Source organism: Ceratotherium simum, chromosome 17, assembly GCF_057802395.1.
Source record: "Ceratotherium simum simum isolate JZ-2026a chromosome 17, ASM5780239v1, whole genome shotgun sequence".
NCBI lineage: Eukaryota > Metazoa > Chordata > Mammalia > Perissodactyla > Rhinocerotidae > Ceratotherium > Ceratotherium simum.
The window spans coordinates 60282358-60305485 of NC_141916.1; the positions used below are offsets into that span (position 1 = coordinate 60282358).

The 23128-nt window shown below is 48.2% G+C and overlaps 1 protein-coding gene across 3 annotated transcripts in view; it reads left to right on the top strand.

The window, feature by feature from the left end:
- The window catches only part of CACNA1C (calcium voltage-gated channel subunit alpha1 C), a 714534-nt gene that overhangs the window by 526470 nt on the left and 164936 nt on the right, over positions 1-23128 (top strand). For all 3 annotated transcript variants that reach the window (XM_087442974.1, XM_087442975.1, XM_004438792.3), the window contains exon 9: positions 7175-7347. In XM_087442974.1, coding sequence (XP_087299100.1) covers positions 7175-7347 — 173 coding nt within the window. The remainder of the gene's footprint in view (positions 1-7174; positions 7348-23128) is intronic.

Sequence of the window (23128 nt, forward strand, 5' to 3'; positions counted from 1 at the left end):
GTTTGGTGGCAGGATTGGAGGGAAGATTCACAGACTGTGCACTTTCAACTGACAAAGCAGCCTTGTGGATAGTACTTGCCTGGTCTCTCGAGCCGGTCACAGTTTGTGGCAGGCTGACTGAAGATTTCAGATAGTCTTTATTCAGTGTTGAATGGGCCAAGGTAATAAGAGTTTGATTTAAAATATATATAAACAAATACAGACTAAAAATATAATTGTCTTTGGTTCTAATTCCTAGACTGAGCAGTCCATGTCTGGTATTCCCTTTTCTGAATGGAAAGGGTACTTAGCTGTTGAAACCACAGATTATTTGAGAATAGAGGCAATGGAAGATACTTTCCTTTAAATTTGTCTGCCTGGCTACAAATATAAAGCCTACCTGTTTGGGGCCTTTGCTCAGATGAAGTTAAAGAGTGGTAGAAGTAGCATATGGCAGGGGCACCAAGTAGCCCTAGGGACAGCCACCTTCACACCAAGGAGCCTCACTGGATATTTCCTCGACCCACTTTCTTCTTCACAAGTCCACACCAGCCATGCCAAGGCCTACACCTAAATGCTCCTGGTGACCTGCTCATGGGTGACACACTCTGCTGCCTTCACTCTGTGGGGGAGGGGGCAATCTATTTCTGCTCTGCTCGAGACAGGTCAGCTGCTTTGAATAGCCTTTCCTAGATCTCTAGGGACATTAATGGTGGGGAAAGTCATGCATAAGGAGAAAGATGCTCTTCATTTTTGCTCAGTACATATGCCGGGAACAGCTACTCCTACCTCCTGCTGTAGCCTAATGCAATGCAGGGCCATCAGGTTGAGTCTCTGGGACTGGGTGAAGGAAAGACTTGCTTCCATCCTCACCCCTTCCTACGGTGGGTGGCCTGTCAGAGAACTTGATGACATCATGCCTTGTGCCCAGGTAAGGCCACACAGGAAACTAGCGTCTTGCATCAGGGTTAAAAATGATGAGCAGGACAACATAAGCCTCTGATTAGCTGCCTGGAGGGTGGAGGGGTTTTCATTTTTGTGTTCTAACACAAGAAAATGCGCCTGTGTTTGTATGTGAATCATGAAGGAAAGCATTGAAAACTCAACCTCATCACCTCCACTCAAGACAGAAATTTGGACATCCCAGCTCTGCACTTACTGGATGCATAACATTGGGCAACTTCACCTTTTTAAACTTTAGTTACACATCTGAAAAATGAAGATGATAATACCAACTCATAGTTGTTGTGATGATAGAATGAGATCATTTTTGTAAAATACTTACAAAAATGGTAGGGGCTCAAAATGGTGCTCTCATTACAGTGATTATTGTTGGTGCCTATCCTAACTGGAATTTTTGAATAGAATCGTCAAATATTAGAACTACTCCAACTCTTTCCTTTTAAAGATGAGGAAAGTGAGCCCAGAAGTGTTAAGTGGCTGTACAAGGCCAGTTCACTGGTAATATCAGAACCAGGACCTGAACTCAGGCACAGCCCGTCTCCCATCTTCCCATCACTGCCAGTCAGACTTACGTTGAATGAGCTTGAACTGTAACACAAGCCAGAGCTCTGAACCTTTAAAAAATGTTTCCAGTTTTAAAAACTCTGAACCTTTAAAAAATGTTTCTTCCCCCAGAGATTAGGAGCAAATCTGAGCAAGTGAAATTCCCCCCAGGAATCTGAAGTGGAGAGTGAAGACCAGACCATGAAGGCCCCTCCTCAAGCAGAGTACCTGCCCACAGTCATTTACCCCACCCAAAAACTTACCATCCTGGTGGTATCAAAGCAAAGAAGTCAAATGGCAGCAGCTGCTGACATGAGAGAAAAGCTGTTTTGAAGACCACATCTTGGCCTGACCCAGTCCCAATGAGATAGGGCATGTAAAAACACCCAGCGCAAAGCCTGGCACGTAGTAATACTCAAGACGTGAGTTGACTCTGAACAGGAACACCAAGGCTTTCAGACCCCTGAACGTGTGAATCCTCTAGCCCTACACTGGTCTCTTCTGGAGACCTTCCCCAGCACCTACTCCCTGACCCGCTCCCAGAGCGACGGTGTGCTCCTTGCAGCTCTGGAATTGGTGGTAGAAAATCTCCCAAGGCTTCCTGGACCTCTGGGCACACCCTCTGCCTGGACCAAGAAGTGTCTGAGGGTGAGCATCTCCCCTTCCTGGTTTAAGGAGGTCTTTCCTAATCTGTCAAGAGGGCTGGCCACTCAGAATGGGCTGCGCCAGGTCCACACAGTGACAAAACCTGGAATCAGTCTCCTATTGGCTGACCACATGGCGGCTACGGTTTCGGTTTCAAGTCAGCATCTTAATTAGTCAGGACAACAATACAATAGTCACCACAAGAATGCAGCAAAATGCCCACTTATTCATCAGTCAGACTTCTGATTAAGCCAGCTTTCCAGAAGCATTCAAAAAAGTCTCAGAGCTCCATGAAATTCTCTGTCACAATGATAGCATTCACAGTAACCAGCATTCTCCATGTCAGGCTCTGTGCTTGGAACTTAAGGTAGATTAGCTCATTTAATGCCAACAACAACCCTAGGAGCCAGGTGCTATTCACATCTCCATTTTATAGAGAAGAAAAGTGAGGTTTAGACGACAAAACTACCTCACTTCTAACGGGTGAAAACTGGAGGATCCAGGATTGAACCCAAGCCATGTGAATCCATAGCCTCGCCTCTATTCCTAACCTCCATGTCACACCGTCCCCAGCCCATTTGACTGGTTAATCCCATGTTCTTAGATTACAGGCAAGAGGTGGGGAGGTCTGAGCAGAAGCTGTAGTGAGGAAGGGCAAGAGGAGTAAGGAGGCAGAAGTGATCCACGGGCAGGCTCCGGGAACAGCCAGCGGGAACAGAGAGTCCCAAAAGGAAGCTACAGGGCCACCACCCAGCAGGCTGCAGGAAGGCCCTGACAGCCCTGCAGACACTAACAGTCCTTGAGAGACAGCAGAGCCCAACTCAGGAACACTGCAGGCTTGGAGCACTCTGGGACTAGGGGCATGAAAACCTACACCCATCAATAAGGATATTATTCGACAGCCCAGCACAGTAACTCATCCTCATAAATGATATCCTTCAGTCACCAAGAAAAGGTTAAAGTGTGCTTGGAGTGTTCTGCTCATGAAGGTAGGGAAGATGACACTTTATAAAGCTTCCATTTAAAAGGTGGAAATTCAGAGATTTTGGTCATCAGAGGGTCCTTTAGGGGTCCTCTATCTGGAACATTCACATATCCAGAACACCTTATTCCTGGTAAGGCCAGATAGTCAGTGTAAAGAATATACATCTCGTGGATTTTTTCAAAGTGCTTCCATGTTCATCATCTATTGATCCTCACAAGCCACAGGACTGGTGTTAGTACAGAGAAGAATCAGATTATATTTGCTTTCCCCTCCAGAAATCTCAGTCTCCAGCCTGTTAGAATTAAAACAACAGCAACAATGAAATTCTCAAATTGCACTTGAAGCAGTAATCAGGTGAAAGTCCCTGGACTCTGGAATCTGATCACTTTTTGTTTTTAAGTGATTATAAGCAGAGGGCTTCAGATGTGTGCCTTCAGTTGACGAGGGGCCCAGGATCTCTTAGAGGGGTAGGCATCCAGTTCTTTTTCCCCGTGGGAGATGGGCATATCTCTCCCCGAAAAAGCAGAGGTGGGGTGGGTAGGCATTCTACAATCTGAAAACGTAGCTGGACTGTGGCACCACAGTCAAGACACAATATCCAGAAGGAAGCAAGAGAAATGCCAGGAAATACATGCCTTGTGGGTGGGAGCAGAAGACATGGCAACATATGCAGTTGATTCTCTTTATTGTGCATAGTGATGTCCTGTGAAGTCACCATGAACACTGAATTGGCCAATACTGAACCACTGCCCTTAGGGGAAGTACAGGGTTAGGTTCCTGTGAGCCTCTGGTCAGTTGTGTCAAGCAATCAATACATAACCTTGCATTATGTGTGTTTCCGTTTAAAGACACCTCGTTTAATACACATTGTTGATTCATTAACACTGACCTCACAGCCAACAGCATGGTAACTCCTGCCTGAAGGAAGCTTATCTATCACACATACTTTTTCTGTAAGGCACATCCCAGCCTTCTTGCACTTTGGAACATTAGACAGCGCTTCAGCACTATGCTTGGGGGCCATGTTAAACAGAAAAATCACCAACAAAAAGCACAAGAATGTAAAAAACATGGCACTAAATAGACTGTGAAAAGGACACTTGTTTACAGTAGAGAGCTGAAACCAGAAGTCAGAGCATCATCCTGCTTGACCTCAGCTGGCAGTGTGACTCCAGCTTTTTGCCCTCTGCAGATGTCTGGGGATGACTGCACGGGCACACAAGTGTTGGTGAGGGAGGATCAAGTTTAATGAGCAGACAAATGAGCAAATACAGAATCTGTGAGTAATGAGGATCGACTGTATTGATTATTAGAGGGCCTGGAGCCCCAGCCGTCTGGGCTGATCAGATTTTCCACATGCACCTCCCTTTGCTTTACATTACCGAGCACCGGCCCCCTGGCTCTCCACTGCACCCTTCATCTTTCATGTTGGCCATTGCTGGAGAGAGATGTGCTCCTTGCCTTATGACAAATCCCATGGCTGTGACTGATTGTCTAGCCTGCTCCGGTCCCTGGGCCCAGCGCAGCTTGTCAGGCTGGGGCTTCGTGTCTTCATTAGCTCAGTCCCCAGAACAGGTGCATGGCTGGCATCCAGGCAAGGAGATAAAGAGAGCCAGGCACTGCCACCCAGCAAATCCCTTATTGTGTGGGGTCTGGCGAGGACCTTGCATCCAACCACAAGCCTGGTTATGCCCCACACTCCATGGGAGCCAAGGGGAGCCAGCAAGACTTCAGATCTGACCCTGCCCCTTCTCCATCCCCCTCATACCCCCAACACTCTTTGTTTTTTTCCCCAGAGGTCTTGGGGTATGGGTGGTAAGTTTTCATTCCGTGGGGCAGATGCTGTAACATAGGACTGGGTCAGTTGTCTCTACTCCAGTTTGATCCCAATCCTATTCTCCTGACTCTAGAAGAAGGATGGGTAGTTGTTTTGTAACTAGAACTTGAACCTTCTGCAAAATATTCCAAAAGAGCTAAAATGAACCCTCAGCTATTCAGTCACCTTACAACCCCAAACCCACTCCACAGGAAAGGAATAGAGAATACAAATGCATGTAGGCTGAAAGATAGTCAAGAGAGGGGGCCTTGAGGTGCAGTTGTTGGAGTTGATTTGCATGGGGAGGGAACCACTGTATGAAGTGACTGTCTCTAGAGAGCAAGCCTATAGCCCCAGGGTGGTGTGGCCACGTATAGAGGTTTGCGGGCAGAGGGGCTGGCATCTCTCTATGCCCATCCCCAAAAGCAAAAGGAGGAAGGAAGCAAAGCAAAGTGAGCCTTCCGTCTTCATTGTTGACTGTCAATCTGGCCCCTTTTCCCTGGCATTAAACTCCCTGGGAAGGAAATGAAGGTACGCACCAGTTGGCAGGAAGTCCAAGAAAGAGCAAGTTCAATCCAGTTAGAATTGGATTCAATCAAATTTAAAAAGAAAATTCCATCCAAACTAGAGCATCATTAAGGCAGCAGTTGAAGAGAACTCATTAGCTTGAGAGCCCCCACATCTCCCAATTAAAAAGTTCCCTAGACCACTCCCAGCCCCAACCCCATTTCACCGTAAAAATGATGAGTGCTAAACTCTGTGCTCTCCTATGCAGCAGAGGCAAAATGCAAATACTAGACAGTAGGTGTGGAGCTAGAGCTCCTACATGACTGTGGATTCAAGAGCTGAGCTTTTGTCCCCCCTATGGCTTGTGGTGTGTTCTTCCTTCCAAGATGCCTTTACTGTAGAGTGTTTAGCTTGTGCAAGAAATGCCTTCAAGGTGGTTTCTGCAGCTTCCTAGGCCTTCACTAGGCCTTTGCTGGTGAGAGAAGGGAATCATGTCTCTAAGAATTAGCAAAGGTGCCCAGTGCCTGTAACACACACACCCCACCGAGGGCCCCATTTCCTGTAGACTGAATATCAAAAACAAAAATGCTCCTATATACCTATTTTGGAAGAAAAGACACAAACTTGCTTTGAGAGTTGAGAACTAGCCTTCTTGATTATCGCCTTCTGCTGCCAGCCCCCCTCCTTGCTCAGAAAGTGAATTCAAAGTCAGAGAGAAAATAAGGACAGAATCATAGAAAATAGGAAAGAAATAACCATTCTGTCGGCAGTTTTTCAATAGGCCCTTCTTCCAGCAAATCCCAATCCAATTCCAATTTCTACTCATTATTACTTTAAACTGAATGCATCATTTAACTTTTATATCATCTAGATTTTATGTATTTTTCCATTCTGATTAGATTTCTTTTTTAACCAAAAGGGCAGCCCCCAGGACATTTTCTTGTGTTTGGAATCCTCATTTGTCTCCGTATGGGAAAGAACTTTCTCTAGATTAGAAATCCTTCCAGGCATGCTAAGAGTGGCAGAACGAACTCTAGTAATGAAAACAGAGATTAAGGAGATTAAGTCTCCTGGGTCTTAAATCAGTGGTGTGCTGGGAAATAGTTAACAGTTGGCTCTTTGGGGAAAAAAGCTCTGGTTTGCAACATTTGCCAGTTTCCCTGGTGTAAATATTTCCACCACGGCCGATTTCAAGCCAGCAAGGAGACTGCAGCCCGAGTTGGGAAGAGATGTGCACGACTGGCTCCCGGGAGCCAGTGCCGCTGAGTGGGCCTTGGCACACCACTGGTCCTGACACCTTTTGTCACCCTGAGACGCTTGTGAGATTTTTCAGCTGCCACCCAGTACTAGGGGGAATGAAAATGCATGTTCCACGAGTGTCGTGGAGGTTCTTTTCGTTCCTGTTTGGAAGGAGTTTCCAGGTCACTGGAGAATAGTTGTTATTAAAGGCAAAGGCTGAGATCATGACCCAGAAAAAGGGAAATGGGTCTTATCCATCCTCTCGGGGCCTGTGTCTAGAATGTCCCCTTCAGGGAGTCTGCCCATTTATATGAGAGTAAAGACGAAACCTGGGATGACTAGAGATAGCTGTCTGTGGAAAGTAGTGGCATGTGGGGCAGCTTCTTAGTGCAAAGCAATTAACGCTTTTGTTTCCTCTCATCTCTCTCTCTCTCCTTCCTGCCCGACCTGCTGTCTCCTGTGTGCTCCCTGCCCTGCCCACTCTGCTCTCTCACCAGAGAGTTTTCCAAAGAGAGGGAGAAGGCCAAGGCTCGGGGAGATTTCCAAAAGCTGCGAGAGAAGCAACAGCTGGAGGAGGACCTAAAAGGCTACCTGGACTGGATCACCCAGGCAGAAGACATCGACCCCGAGAATGAGGACGAAGGCATGGATGAGGAGAAACCCCGAAACAGTGAGCAGCCGTCCTCTGTCTTGGGCAGGGTTCTGGGAGAGGGAGGAGACAGTGGCTTTCACTACCAACCTTTCCTTACAGTTTGTCTTCCTGGGCCAGCATTTGTCTCATGATTGTAATCATTTGCTACTCATAGAAGTTAGTCACAGATGGAAAATAATAGCTATTGATCTATAAAGCCTCATATTCCTTTTAGAATCTTTGATCTTAAAAGACAGTTGAGATTTTGCTAAGGCGGACTCTCTATTTTTAAATCGGACATCCTCCTCCAGGCTGCCTCTCTTTGGTCAGGGGGCAGTCTTCCTGCTCCAGGCTTGTTGGAAAGGAACAATTTCCACCAAGCAGCTACCTGGAAGCAGGGTTCTTGCCCCCTTTGCAGGAGACTTCCAAGCACCATTGGGCTTTCTCATAGGAAAAGGAGCCAAAGGTTTCTCTTAAGGAGGTTAGATTCAAAAGTCTGGGGAAGTGCAAAATGGGAGGGTTGGGGAAGCCCAGAGGAATTTGACAGAATACAATTAGATTATAGAAATTGAGCCAAATCCCTTCCTCTGGGTTTTCCTCTGGCAGATTGTTGGGTAGGCTATTGCTGGGATAGAAATGAGAGTGATAGATGATATTGACTTGCAAGTGTAGGAAAGATGGTGAATCATGGAAATTCAGGCTCTCATCAGATAAGCCCAGTGGTTCTCAAAGTATGGTCCCTGGACCAGCAGCACTAGTATCACCTGGGAACTTGCTAGAAATGCAAACTCTTGGGCTCCACTTCAGATCTACTGACTCAGAAACTCTGGGGTAGGGCCCGGAAATCTGTGTTCTCACAAGGCCGCAGGGATTGTAATGCAAGGTTAGGTCTGAGTACTCTCTGCATCTCATCTGACTTCCATCTCTGTAACCACACTGTTTCCTCCTCTTCCTGTGTCTTTCTCTTTCATTTCGCCTGTTTGGGTAGGTGTGTTTCTGTCCTCTCTAGCAGCCTAACTTAAAAACATGTCCCTAAACATTGAGCATCTAGGATGGTCAAGGAACGAAACAGGTTAAATAGCCAACAAAGATGTTTGCTGTATGGAGTCAGGCAGGTGACAGCAGGAAGCCAGAAATGTTCCCTAAGCAGAGAGGGAGATGACAAGACCCACTGAGGCTCGAGGAGACTCACCAAGGGAAAGCAGGGTGTCCATTATTCATCAAAGGTTTCTCTCCTTAGGGAGGCCACAGGACTGTCAGGAGACCTGGCCCAGAGAAAATTACAGTCTGCCCATTAGTTTTAAAATCCCTGTTTGTGTAGGCTTGTGTATACATACATATCCTAACACGTATATGTAAATATAGTAAGTCTAATTTCTTGGCCTTGTGAGTAGGCGTTAATTATGTCCATTGTGTTCAAACTCCCTGTTGATTTCTGTGTGTTTCTACTCATTAGTGTCTGAGTTCTAACTGGGAATCTAGGAGAAGGAACAGGTGGAGGAAGGAGGGAAGAAGACAGCCAAAGATGTTAACGGAGAACAAATCTCTGCTCCCTCATTTCAGAGGCTGATTTAATACATCTGTCAACTACTCCCTTTCTGATAATTCTGCTCAAGGTGCAAATACAAAATTAAAACACAGAAACAACAAGGGACTGGTAACAACATAATTTAATAACCTAAGGAGGCCTTCATGCTCTACTAAGTCGTTTGCAAATTGGAAGATGAGGCCTTTGATGGATTACAACAGTGATCGATGATGCCATTGAGGGTCTTTCTGGAAAAATGCCTGGCAGCTTCTATTATACTGTTGATGGAACTGTGGAATAGTTGATGTTTGTGGCCCTGAGGGGTATCGTAAATAAATAAGTTGGCCTGTGGCCCACAGAGAAGCTTACCTCTGAAACACGGGAATTGGCGTCTTAGCTCCTCTCTCTATCCTAGGTCAGTGCGAGCCCCTAGCTCATGATTTAATGGTGATGAGCATGTTTCTTAGTGTGTGTTATTAGAAACACACAGGATCCACTACTTTCTTACCAGCCACTTGCCATTCACAGAGACACATAGTTGTTCTGTTCTCTGCCTAAAGTGAGAGCTTCCAAGGAGAAGCATGCTGCTTCCCTGTCTTGTCCATTAAATGAATAAATTTCAAGGAGTTCCCAGCATGGAGCATTCTTTGCTGCTGGAGCAGAAAACATTGACAAGGCCCATCTACCCACATTTCTGGCCGAGCTTTGGGAAGAGCATAATGAACTGCCCACCCCAATGGACAGAGCCTCTGTCGAGATTTGCCAAGCCCGAATATGGATGAAACCAGACTCTGGAAGCTGTTGTTCATCTCACCTTGTACCTTTCCTTATAGCTGGAGGAGCCTTTTGGGTCTGCTTATTGTCCTCAGCCAGCCTTGTCCTAGGAGGATAGAATGGGACCCTGCCTCCTTCAGTTGTGGACATGGTGGTGGAACAGTTCTAGGGGGGTAGGGCAAAGAAAGGAGCATCTAAAAAAGCAAGATATCAAGAGTCAAAGAGTGCAATGAAATGAGTGTGGGAGACTGGGTAATGGAGCCAGGAGATGAGTCCACAGGGCTGTGTCTATTGGGGAAGTCCAGTTACAAGCAGAGTTGATGTGATTGAATTGTTAAGGAATTGGCAACCTAATAGATTTACAGAAAAGGCAAGCCTAAGAAACTATGTTCTTATCTTCAGAACTTCATAGTTTGCCCTTTGAAACAAATACAAAGGGAGAGATGCTGCTATAAATTATGCGTGTTTCAGTTAAAGTAGTATCTTAGCCTTTGAAATTGGTAAAAGATTACAATATAGTGTACTGCCAGTTCTTTCCAGCTCAAAAACTATGTAGTCTTTTAAGAAAAAAGGTATTATCACTCTCCATCGATGGCTCTGGCAGCCTCTTTGACCCCCGGCAGAGTCCCTGTCAGCACTTACTGGTGTCAGGCACTGGTGAGGCAGAGATGGCCCCCGTGCAGGAACAATTCGATGATATGTCATGACGTGGTAGCTGAACGTACCTATGGGGAACCCAATTACCCATTTTTTCTAGGAAAAACTGCAAAAATCACCTAGGAAATAGAAAGAACAGGGTTGGGAAGACAACAGAGAGGAAGGACATAGTTGGGAGGCATTTCTCTGAGTAATTAGAGTGAATGATTGTGGCCAGTAAGTTATGCACAAAAATATATTCCGGTTCCTTCCTTCTTCCATCCATCCATCCATCCACCCACCAATTAGAGGTCTGCTGTGTGCCAGGCACTGTGTTAGTCACTGGGGATGTGGCAATGAACAAGAGTCAAAAGTCCCTGCCTCGTGGGACTTATACCCCAGTGGGGAGACAGACAATAAATTAACAGTGTGTCAGAGGGTGACGAGTACCATGGAGAAAGATGGAGCAGCAAGAGGGGGTGGAAGTGCTGAGAGGCAGTAATGTTAGGTGAGGTGGCCAGGAAATATCTCACTGAGAAGGCAGCATTTGAATGAAGACTTGAAGGCAGTAAGGAAATGAACCATATGGATATATGGGAAAAGAGGACTCCGTAGCAGCTAATGGAAAGGCCTCGAGGCAGGGGCATGACAGAAGTATTTGAGGAACAGAGAGGAAGCCAATGCTACTGGAAAGGAGTGAATACGGAGCAGAGAGGTAGGAGATGAGTGAGGTCCGTGGTACCCAGGAAGTAGATCCTGAAAATCGTGGTAAGGACTTGGACATTTACTAGGAGTGAGCCAAGGAGCCACTGGAGGTTTTGAGCTGAGAAGTGACGTGATAGAAACACATTTAACAGGAGCCCCCGGCTGCCATGTGCAGAATGGCATGAAGGTGGGCAAGGGGGAAGCAGGGGCCAGGTCAGAGGCTACTGCCTCAAGAGATGGTGGTGCCTGGTCCTGGTAACAGTGAGGTGACAGGCTCCAGAATGACACCATTTGCTAACATGTCAGATATGGGATGTGCGAGAGAGAGAAGTCGGGAGATTCCAAGGCGGTTGTCCTAAACAACAACGGCAAGAGTGGACTCATCATTCAGTGATCTAGGGAAGACTGTGAGAGGAAGAGGTGTCAGGGCAGGAATATCAGGAAAACCGTCTTGGACCATTCAGTTTGAAATGCCTACTTGACATCCAAGTGGAGATGGTGAGTAGGCTATTGGGAATAATCTGAGTCCAGGGGAGAGGTCTGGGACAGAATTATAATTTGGAGAGTCAACAACGTACAGAAGGTATTTAAAACCATTTGCCTGGATGAGATCACTTAGGGAGTAGTGTAGACAGAAATGAGATGAGGTCTAAGAACCTGGGCCACACCAACATTTGGAGACTGGGGTGATGAGGAAGAACCAGCAAAGGAGACTTAGAAAGGTACAGCCGGAGTGACAGGAGGGAGGCAGCGGGAGGGTTGGGGGGACTGGGGGGTGGGGGTTGGGGCAGTGCTGCCGAGAGGGCAAGTAAGGTGAGTCCTAAAACCTTGTTGTTATACTTGGCAATGCGGGGTCCTGGTGCCTTGACAAGAGCTGTTTGGTGAAATGGCGAGGGCCAAAGCTTGAAGGCAAACCAGAGCCTTATTTCATGAGAAGGACTCTCCTGAGTCCAGTTACTTCCCAGAATGGCATTAAGCATTGCTCTGCAGGCCTCCTGTTCTGTTGATGTGGCCTAGCTGCCAGCCATCGGAAAGGGGGGAGGAGGAGACGCACGTAATGCAGCCTGCCTGTGGCCCTAAGGAGGTCAGTGTCTGAGGCCCAGCCCTTCTTGGATCCCCTCTACAGCCATTTCAGTACTAGACTTTGCCTCTGTGCTTGGTTACAGCCCACCTTGGAAGAAACAAGAACATGACACTCAAGAACCATTTCAGGGCCAAAAAGACACACGAGAGGCACGAAAGGGGCACGCTGTGCACTGTTGCCCTCTGTGCCACTTCCAGAGTGGGCAGCGCCTGGCTCTTGGCCTCCAAGCCCCTCTCCTCTTGGATAAAGACTAGGGTGGTGTTGAGGCCTCTCCCCTCCCTCGGAGCAACAACGAACATCCCTTTTGAAGGCACCAGTTATGAAACTGTCACTGCTGTACAGGGTCTGTTGTCATCATAGAGACGTGCTGCTCCAAGGGACAGGGTCCATTTTCTGGCTCCAGTGTCAAAGCCAGGTATTAGAGGGAGAAGCCATAAAGAAAGAGATAAAGACGAGACTTTCTTCTTTCTTTCTCCTCGTCAAGATCAAAAAATGCATTTATTAAATATCTGTCCATATGGGACTCTCTCTCATGTCATTAAGACAATTTAAATGCAGTCCCAGCCATCTAAAGCTTGCAGTCTAAGACAGACATTTATGTGGATGAGCATATAAAAGACAGACAGACGGTGGAACCAAAACATTGAATTTCCACATAGATAAGCAGGATTAAATATTTACACCAATGGTGTTCAGTTATGTGACTCGGGAGCCACTTCTGCAATCATCATTAACCGACAGAGCAACATGACTGCTGCGTGCCCTGCAGAGTCTAGGATGGTGCATCACTGAAAGACAGAAATGGGAGGCCTTACCGGAGCTGCAGGCTGCCCACGAAAGGGCCCCATGTGGCTTGAAAGCAGTAATCTGCATATCCCTGGTTTACATTCTATACGTGTCAAGGACATATGCATGATTATTTAAGCTTTTTTTTTTTTTTACAATTTAATCAGTACAGTCAGTTTTTACCTTGAATTTAGCGTGATCACGGGTTGCCACACTTCTAGATTTCTGTAATAGAATCCCACCAAGCATCTGGCTCAGATGGCATGAAAAGAAATTCATAGCAATTATTTTTCCTCGAGTCTTTTTTTACATTGCACTCTTAAGCTATCATGTGTTAGAGGGCCATCCTGTCTCTGTGCTACTTGGTAAGAGCAGATACCTCTGTGCAGACCCTGGACATCTCTCCTGTCCCTCCCACTAACTTTCAGCTGATCCTAATCAGAGCCCTAAAACTTTCGTGCTGGAAAATTGCTGTAGAGATCAGGTGAGGAAACAGGTGCCCAAGATGGGGAATGACTCCACAGTCCTGGGTTGAGATGTCAGGACTCAAACCCAGGACCCTGAATCCCCACACAGGACTCTCCACCACGCCACGGTGTTCCTCAAAGAAGCCTTCTCAGATGCCTCCAGGCAAAAGCACCCCTGCCTCTCCCTCTGTGTCCCCCCCCTTTGCATGCCTGCTAGGCCTCACTAGGAGGGGTCAGCCAGCCGCCTGTAAATCTCCCTCCTGTCCCGCCTGCTGAAACAGCCCGGGGCTGGGGAATGTCGTCACACGTGTAAGTCCAATGACTGCAAGAGTTGGTGAGTGCATGTTCTGAGCGAGTTTGGCAGAGCGTCTTCCCTCTTGCCCTGAGCTGATAGAACAGGGAAGCTCTGACAGTCACTGGACTTGAGTAGCTTCCTCATTCAGTCTGTTCAGAGGTGACTTCCTTGTGGCATCATTAATGACTTCCTTCTCAAGTGCTTTCATATATACATCTACTCTCCAATAGCTCTAAGTCATTCTCCACTCTTAGAAAATGCCATTTGAAAACAGCAAAGGGGCAGGGACAGTGGCAAAGGGAGGAGAATTGCAGTGCCGTGAGAAGGTGTTGGAGCTCTTGAGACATGAGAGGGTGCTGCACCCTGAGGACGATGGTGATGAGAGGGGGTTGCTATCCACTGGGGCTCTGCAGTGAGACTACTTCATGGATTCTTCTCGCTCTGGTAGTAATTAATACTCCTGGGCGGGGCCCCACACACCTGGTACTATGTGCAGTACGGTACCAGGGGATCGGATCATAGCAAGGACCCAGGCTGAGTATTTCCGTAGGTGGCATGTCTGCCTTTGGAGCACAGTCTGGCTGCTGTGCTGTCTGGCCCCATAAGCTTGTGGTTGCCGTTGTCCCAGGCTGGGGAGCAGTGGAAGAGCTACCTGAGGAGCTGTGTTGAGCATACAGTGAGAAGGAGGTGTACCAACCCAGTCTCAGTGAGCTGTCGTTCATTTCTTACAGCAAAACTGGCTCTGGGTAAAGCTCGCCAACTCAGAGCTGTCAGGAGGCCGTGCGTCTTCTCAGTGAGTGGGCTGTATGCTTCTGGAGAAAGGACAGGTGAGGGCCACGTGACATTCTGACAGGCCTGCCCACGACCAGCATTAGGTCAGCATAAAGGTGCCTGGCTGGTCTGTCGAGTCTTAATAAAGGCCCTGTTCTTGTCCAGGGGGCACCTACGCCCCCTACGCCCCTCCCCACCCCCACTCACTCAGTGAGACTTCCAGTTCACAGCGCCCTCTCAAGATGGATGGAAGCTTTGCTGCCCCCTGTAGAGCCCCGGGCTACATGGTGATGAGGTGGTGATGTATGAAGCAGAAAGAGGCAGGCTGGTGCAGACATCAGCACACACAGGGCTGTGTCCTTGGAGGGTGTCCCAGGCCAAAAAATTACCCCCAGCAAACACCAGACTACGAATGGTTATATTTATGGCGAAGAATAGGGTCAATGCCAGCTGAAAAAGGTACCAGAAGAGGGAATCTTAAACCCTTTTTAGATATCTGCCTTTGTCTTGGTTTAGCTTTTACTGCCTAACATCTGTGGTGAGAATGGAGCCAGCAAAGAGGGGGCCCGTGTAGTGTGAAGGCTCTGAGCCAGGTACTGTGCCAGGCAGCGCTGCAGCTTCTGAGAGCCGCTGGATTACCCACGGAGCCACCAGGCCGCTCCCGTGGTGTGAAGCGGACGAGTGAGCAGCCGTGTTCTCAGAATCCCTGGCCAACCAGCCTCCCAGCAGGGGCAGATCAAAGAGGCGGTTAGCTCTTGAAGTACCAAGCAAGGCTGGGAGTCCTGGGTGGGGGCGTAGAGCTTGAAAGGCCCACTTCATCTCCAGTGCCTGGAGAAGGGCATCCTCTGCCTTCCAGCCAGGGTTGCAGCCCAAACCAGCGTCTTCCTAGCCCTCTTCTCTCTCCAGCGGCTTCAGCCTCTTCCCAGTTACCAGGCTAGAAAGCCTTCTTCCTCACTCTTTCTCTTCCCCCCTCCCTCTTCTGTGATCCATCCATAGTTATCAACTCCTGCATTCAGTCTCCAAGTCGTATCAGTTGCCCTCCGGCAATGTCCCTCTCCCTCCTCTTCTCTCCACATCTCTTGCCCAGACTAGTAGCTACCTGCCTGCCCTGCCTCCCAGCCCCACTTCCACACATCCTGCACAATGTAGCCAAAGTTGTATTTCTAGAGCTGACATGTCATTCCCTTGCTCAAAAGCTTTGCGTATCTCTACATAGCTACAACACCTTCTGTCTGTGTCCCAGGCGTCTCTGATCTATCCCTGCCAATAGCTTGAACATATCACTCATTACTCCCCTCCAGCAAAACCAGACTACTCTTGTTTTCCAAATAGGTCTGCTACTTTCCTGTTTCTGGACCTCCGTTCATCTCTCCGCCCTCTGCCTAGAGCACCCTTTCCCTCCTCACCTTACCTGCTCCTACCCAGTCTGTCAGCCCAGTAGGAAGAGGACGTCTTCATTAGCGCCCTCCTAGGCCCTCCCTCTCAGAACAGGCCCTGTCAGAGCGCTCTCGACCTTCTGCCTGCCTCTCCAGAGTGAGAGGTGTGGCCCAGCCCTTCTGTCAAGTAGAAAGCCCTCGGGAGGCAGAGACTATGCTTTACTAACCTTTTATTCACTCTCCCACTCAGGTCCAGGACACCATTCATATTTAATAGGCTTCCGCCTCCAAAAACTATTGAATTGAATTGAATTGAATTGAGTCCTCTTTGGATCAAGCGAATTAAGGTTTATATCTCTACATTCCTACCTAGTTGGCCAACTACCCTTGTCTAGTCTTAGCCATACTCACGGCAGGCCCTCAGAGAGTGTGTTGTCATTGGTAGTATGGGTAGGAATGGTTTAGAATTTTAAAAAGTGGGCCTAGAAGAACCACTAGAAGGAGTTAGAATTATGGATGCAGTAAAGGAGAAAGCTGGATGGTCAGTGGAGCGGAGGGCAAGATCTCCCTCAGTCTCACGCCCTCCCCTTGAGGGGGGTCATTCTTCCGTAGCTTGTGTGGAGTCCCTCTTTGGATTCTGAGGTTGGACAGTTGACACATATCAACTGATGAGTTGAATACGTATCAGCCCTCTGTGAACTCTCCTGGGCTGGAGGGCAGAGGCAGGACAGGAACACGGGCATGAGAGAGGACATATCTTTTCCTTGATGCAGGGGGGCAGGACATAGATTATCTCATTTATTCCTTCCAAGATCATCTCATGTGGTACTAATAGCTCCATTTTATGGTTGGGAAAACTGAGGCTCAGAGAAGTTAATCTGTTCATGTCGTACAGCTTGTTTGTTGCCCTAACCTCAGACAGATAGGCCTTGAGTCCAGATTTGCTGACTCTGTACCATACTCCTCTCTACCACAATCCCTCCTCTCAGTAATGTTGTGACTGTCCTCCTCCTCCAACCAAAAGGGAACTGGAAGAGGGCCCCTCTAATCCCCCAGCCAGAGTAGCCTCTTCATCGCCTTTGTTATAGTATTTATCACCCTCAGTCTAACATGCAAAGCAGCGTGGATGGAGGAAAGGAGGAGAAGAGAGGGGAGGGGAGAGGGTGGCAGGAAAACCTGACCTTAAATGTTAACAGACAGGGGCATGAGTTTGATTTAAAAAAAAAAAAAGAGAGAGAGGGAGAAAAGATGAGCTTCATGATTATAAGAACTATGTTTGAAGCATGAAAGGAAGTTATGGCATTATCTTGCTCAAGCAAAAAGAAAAGATAACTGAGATCAAAGCCATCCATTTGGGATCGTGTAAGAGATGGTCTTGCTTGCAAGGAGACATATCAATTATATGAGCTCTCAGAGTTCCTCTCAGTTCAGGACTCCCTTAGAGCCTGATTAAAGGAGGGCAGTGGTCAACCAGAATGCTCCAGGAATGGGGTATTCTAGCTCCCTGACCATCCACTCTCCTGCTGGGCATGTACGCCGTGTGGAGTGTGGTAGAATCTATCTGTGATGATGCAGAATTATGCAGTGCCACAGTGTCGTCACTCCTGACCCTCGGAGACTCCCAGGGACCTTGGCACTCTGGGGACCTGGAAAGGGGATCTCTCGCCAGGGACAGCCTCACTCTGAGGGGTTCAGTTGTGGTGTCTTTGGAGAAGTCCTGTCACCTACCTGAAGCCATCAAACCCTTGGATGAATGGATCTGCCTGTGCCCACTCAGGGTCACCGAGGGCAGGCACCAAGTAAAGTGCTGATTTGTTTTTAATTTGGTGCCTTGCAAACAGATCAACACACCTGGGAGCTGAAAGTAGCTCAGCAGAGGGATTGAAGGAGAGATGAATTAGCCTAAATTTCCCTTTGATCCATTTCCTCCAATAACCAGTGCTCAGCCCCTGAACAGAGCCACCCACAATACAGTCACCCTTGGCTGCCACCACTCCCCCTCCCTTCCTTCCACATAACACTGGGGATAAAAACCCTGTGTCACATCAAGATATATTATCTGTCAGAAGGCTGTTAGTGGAGGAGAGAGTGACAGGTCCTGCCTGTATCACTGCTTGCTGATGTGGAAAATTATCATCTGGTAATGGAGGGAGATTAGCCACATACTGTATTTCTGTCATTGGGGTACATGGCATGGGAGGCCAGTGGAAAGAGCCCAGAAACAGGAATCGCTGGCCTCAGAGTAGCGGACAGTTTGGGAGAGACCTCCCCGAGTCACACACATGCCAGGCTGTCCTGCTCGTTTGAGAGAGACATTTGTGCATTCATTCAACACATATTTAAGAACGAACTGGGTACTCAGAATACCAAGATAAATGAACATGGTCCGTATCCTAAGGGGACTTACGGCCTAGTTGGGGAGACAGATGCACAAATAAACAGGTTACAGCTATGAACTGAAGGTATAAAGAAGATACTGAAGAAATACATAGGAGAGAGAATAGAGTTTGGAACAGGGTGGAAGGGGCTGCCTACCCAGAGAATGACTCTTGAGGGGTGCTGTATAGTCAGGGTAGGCTAATGGTTGGAATAAGCACCCCCCAAGTCAAGTCTCAGTCCTTTAATACAGTGAAGGTTATTTCTTGCCCCACAGTTCAATGTGGGTTTGGTGTTGGCATGGGGGGAGTTCACCTCCACACAGTCTTCAGGGAGCTCCTTCCCTCTAGTGGCTGTACTACCTCCCTGGGGCTCAGAGGTCTCCATGGACCCCCTGCACGTGGCCAACAGACGAGGGAAGGGAGAGGGAGCCTGGAGGGGCGTGCAGGAGTGTTGTGGACGCCAGGCCTGGGAGTGTGGGCCTCGCTCCCATCAACATTCCATGGGCTGGAACACAGTTATCAGCTCTCCTCAGCTCCCGGGGGGCCCGAAAACACAATCTAGCTAAGTGCCCAGGGGGCAAAACAACTGGGGTGGGGTGGACACATAGCAGTTCTCTGCTGCCCGCAGATTGGTAGCAGTTCACGCAGTCGAAGGATGGGAAAGGACATTGTAAGCTGAGGGAGCTGCATATGTAAAGTGTAGAAGCAAATAATAGAAGAAGAAGGAGGAGGAGAAGGAGGAAGGAGGAGGGAGAGGGAAGAAAAGACTTTAGAATGTGCAGGGGAGAATCCAAAGATCGGGCTAGAAAGGAAGACTGAGACCTGGTCCAAAAGGGCCTCAGATGTGGACTTTATCCTATGGATAAGGAGGAGCCACTAAAGAGATCTGAGCAGAGGTCCAAGTGCACTGTCAAAAGGTCACCTTGCCCCTGATGGTGGACCATAGGTTGGAGGGAGGGAGAAGCTGGAGGCAGGGAGGTCAGTCATTTCAGGGGCTAATCTGGCCCGAAGCGCGAGTCATGGGAGGGGAACGGATTGAGAAATGGTCTTCCAGTGATGGCCTGCCTGCACTGGGACAGAGCCGGGGAGCTCGCAGACCCCTGAACACCCTCCCAGGAGTCTTCGGGATAAATAGCTTGTGCTTTTGTAGACCTCAGGTTGTGGAGGGGTTGCAGCAGTGACACCCCCCACCCCAGTCCTCCTGGGAACGGGCCTGTCCTGTGTGCCTGAGGGTGGAAGCCCTGTCGTTCCTCTGCCCCTTGCTGTTCAAAGGCCTGTTTTCCGTTGTGACTATAAACATACCTACAAGCAGTCCCTTTACCCTACAAGGCACCACGTGTAGAATTCCAAGTGACTCTCCCTCATTTAATCCCTGCCCTTATGATTAAGTGGCTTATGAAAAAAAAAAAGTTGAGTAACAGCCCCAAACGTAGGTCTTTGGTGGCTCTGTCCTTCAGGATTGCTTCGTCAAATGGAAACGCACGTGCCTCTGGTGACAGCTACAGTGTTTCCAGAAGAGACTCCTGCTCCCCTATAACAGGAAAGATCCCATGCTCTTAAGTAACTGTGGTACCTGCAGTGAGTCCTGGGCTGTGAGTCGCTGTGGTCGCCGTGTCTGTGAGCCTCGGGTTGGAGAGAGCCAGCCCTGAGGCCTGGTCAGGAACAGCAGAGGATCGCCCTACGGGAGCTGCTTAGTAGAAGGGTGGTCCCCTGGGGAGAGGGATGGAATTCTTAAAAACAGAAGGCAAAATGTCAGTGTTGGGCTGGGCTGAAGGCAGGAAGAAGAGGGAAAGCTGGAGCGGGCGGAGCTGGTACGTTTGAGTGTTGTTCCTGTCTTAGTCCGGGCTGCTACAGCACATTACCATGGACTGCGTGGCTCAGACAACAGACGCTCATTTCCCGCAGTTCTGGAGGCAGGAAGTCTGAGATCAGGGTGCCAGCATGCTCAGGTTCTTGGTGAGGGCCCTCCTCCTGGTCTACAGAGGGCCATCTTCTTGCTGTGGCCTCACACCATGGATAGAGCACTTGCCATCTCTCTGACCTCTTCTTATAAGGCACAAATCCCATTCATAAGAGCTCTACCGTCGTGACCTAATGACCTCCCAAAGGCCCCACTTCCAGATACTATCGCATGGGGATTAGGGTCTTAACATATGAATTTGGGGACAACAGAAGCATTCAGTCCACTGCAATGATCTTCTTATATCCCTGTGCTAGGCCCTGGGTTCCTCCTTTAGCCAAGTGGGTGGCTCCATCACAATCAGAAAATCACAGAATCCTAAAATCTTGGGGAACAAAGGGGTCCCCAGGTCACTGAGTCTGTCTCCCAGCCTCTGTGGAACTACTCATCCTCCACTCATGCCTTACCCACCTGTAAGCGCGGTGGGGCTAAGAGAAGCGTCTGGGCTGTTTTCATAGGACCCTGTTTCCTAGAAGCCTGGTTTGTTTTCTGAAGACAGAAAAGAGCAGATCCCCCCTCCCCCAACCCCCCACCCTCGTGCTTACAAATTCATCTCCTCTTAGAGATACATGCAGGTCTCTACACGGTCCCCTGAGAAATCACAGAACGTGCTCAAAGGTAACATAACGGGAGTGGGCAAGGGCCTCTGGGAACCGAACAAGCAGTTTTGTTCGTTTCCAAACATCTGACTTCAAGCCTAAACTTGGACTGCACTGTAAGGCCGTAAACTATCCTCCTCCTGCTCCCAGTTTGGATCCACCAACAGGACCAACACGTGGGTGACAGTCAGCACCACCCCTCCTCCGAGGAGACGATGAGCAAGAAAAATGTTTGCATTTAAGATCCTATTCTCAAAATATAGTCCAGAAATAAAAGATCTCCTGCGAAGGTCATCAAGGAAGACCAGAGTAAAAGAGTAGAATGTCCTATTCCACATGATATCTCCAGATAGCCTCAGAGAAAAAAAGAAAGATTTAGTCATTTACCCAGATTCATAAAAATATACACTCTTTGCAGTTTAGACTTAATTCATGTTAGGTCATCAGATTGACCAAAATTATCCCCAGCAAAGATGTGCTGGTGTGATTCACTAGACAGGGCTTTGATGAGGGAAGCTTAAAGGTTTATCCTTTCCAAAAATATGTATTTGAATTTTGATAAGCTTCTTCAGTGTTGGGGTTTGTTTTTTTTTTTAGAAAAAAGTGAGGATATTAAGAAATTATTTAAACGTCTGGACAGAGGAGCCTTTGATGCTCCATAAACCATGTTCTAAAAATTATTTGCCGAGCATAGAGAGGGTTTTGACTGACACCCTGAGTCCTGCTTGGAGGACTTCAGAGAGTGCCTCATGTGTGGGGACACGAGCGTTCCGGGATTAGAGGTCAAGAGAAAATAAACATGCAGGCCAAAAGCTGTTCAAGAATCATGACAACTGCACTGGGACTTGTCTGTGCCTTTCCCTGGGAGTCATGTAATAGACCTGTTCTCAACGACTTACTGACCAGGTGAAAGCCTTCATTATATGCTTGACAGGCTAGCTTTAAGGAGAGAAACCTTTGTTTACCTTCCCAGTTCCAAGCTTCAAATCAGTCCATCCAACCATTATATCTCATTTCAGTGACTCACGAGATGTAATAATGGTATCCAATATCAGGCCAGCTATTATGTTAATAAAAGTTTTCTGGAGAGACTGGCCTAGTGGCGTAGTGGTTAAGTTCGCATGCTCCGCTTCGACCGCCTGGGTTCGTGGTTTGGATCCTGGGCGCAGACCTACACCCCTCATCAAGCCTTGCTGTGGTGGTGACCCACATACAAAATGGAGGAAGACTGGCACAGAGTTAGCTCAGGGAAAATCTTCCTCAAGCAAAAAGAGGAGGATTGGCAGCAGGTATTAGCCCAGGGCCAATCTTCCCCACCATAAAAAAAAAAAAATTCTCTGAAAATAACAACACACACACACGCACACACACCTGCACACACACCATGCATATGGGAAAGAAGAAATTGAGGACCCTTTTTTTGTCGGGTATGTTCAGAATTAGAGTCTCACTGTATTTATTCGTATTTGCTTCAGTCAGCTGGGTCCAGCTCTGGCTAGAAGCTTGGCATGTTTGCTATGCCCGGCAGAGGCCAAGAGATAGATCCCGTGGGGAGAACACTTGAGGCGAGAGCATCTGCTTGACATGAAAAGTAACGGCAGTGGTGGGGGGTCCTAGCCCCCTCAACCCACGGCTATCTCTGCCGTTCTTCCATGACTGGAAGTTGTGGCTGTCAGTTGCTGCTGATCAGGCAGAGTGCCCTAGGTTTTCATCAAGAAGATCCCAAGCTTCAGTAAAAGTTGTTAGATGGTATAAAATCATTTCCACTAATTATAATCCCTTAATGGATTAATCTGTTAATCCATTAAGTCATACCTGTTGATTAGATGAGTTGAGAGTACAGCAATATGAGATGAATGACCCTCGTCTTTCTCTCCTGTCAGGTGCCCGAGTTTTGGGTCTGAACAATCATAGTGTGTTGTAGTGGAACTGATAAGAGCCTGAGAAAAACAGGCCTCCTGATTTCCAGGCCCCGCTCAATAACCAGTTAGCAGTTTGCCTCTCTCAGTTTCCTCGTTTGTAAACTGAGGGGTCTGATTGGACAGCTGCAAAGACCCTTTCCAGCCCCGTGTTTTATGTCTATGGTTCTAAGTTGACATATGTTCACTTTAGCCATAGGAGTCTGGACCAAACCTGGATCATTCCAGCCCATCAGACCCTGGAGGAATTCAGTTGATTCCAGAATCATGCAGTCCTCAGACTCCTGGAATTTACACTGTGTCCCTGCAGGATCCGGGATCCCTGGAAGCCAGCTGGTTCTTCCAAAGACCCTCCTGGCACCTGTGTGCATTCTGCCCTCCCTGCCCGGAAAGCCCAGCCTCACCACCTGGTTTAGGAAATGCCCCCGCTCCAAAACCCACCTCAGGCGTCTCCTCCCTTTCTACCGTCCCTTCCCTCACCACCCCGCCTCCTCTCCTCATGCCCTCCTTTGTGTTCCCAGAAGACCTATTCCATGCCTGCA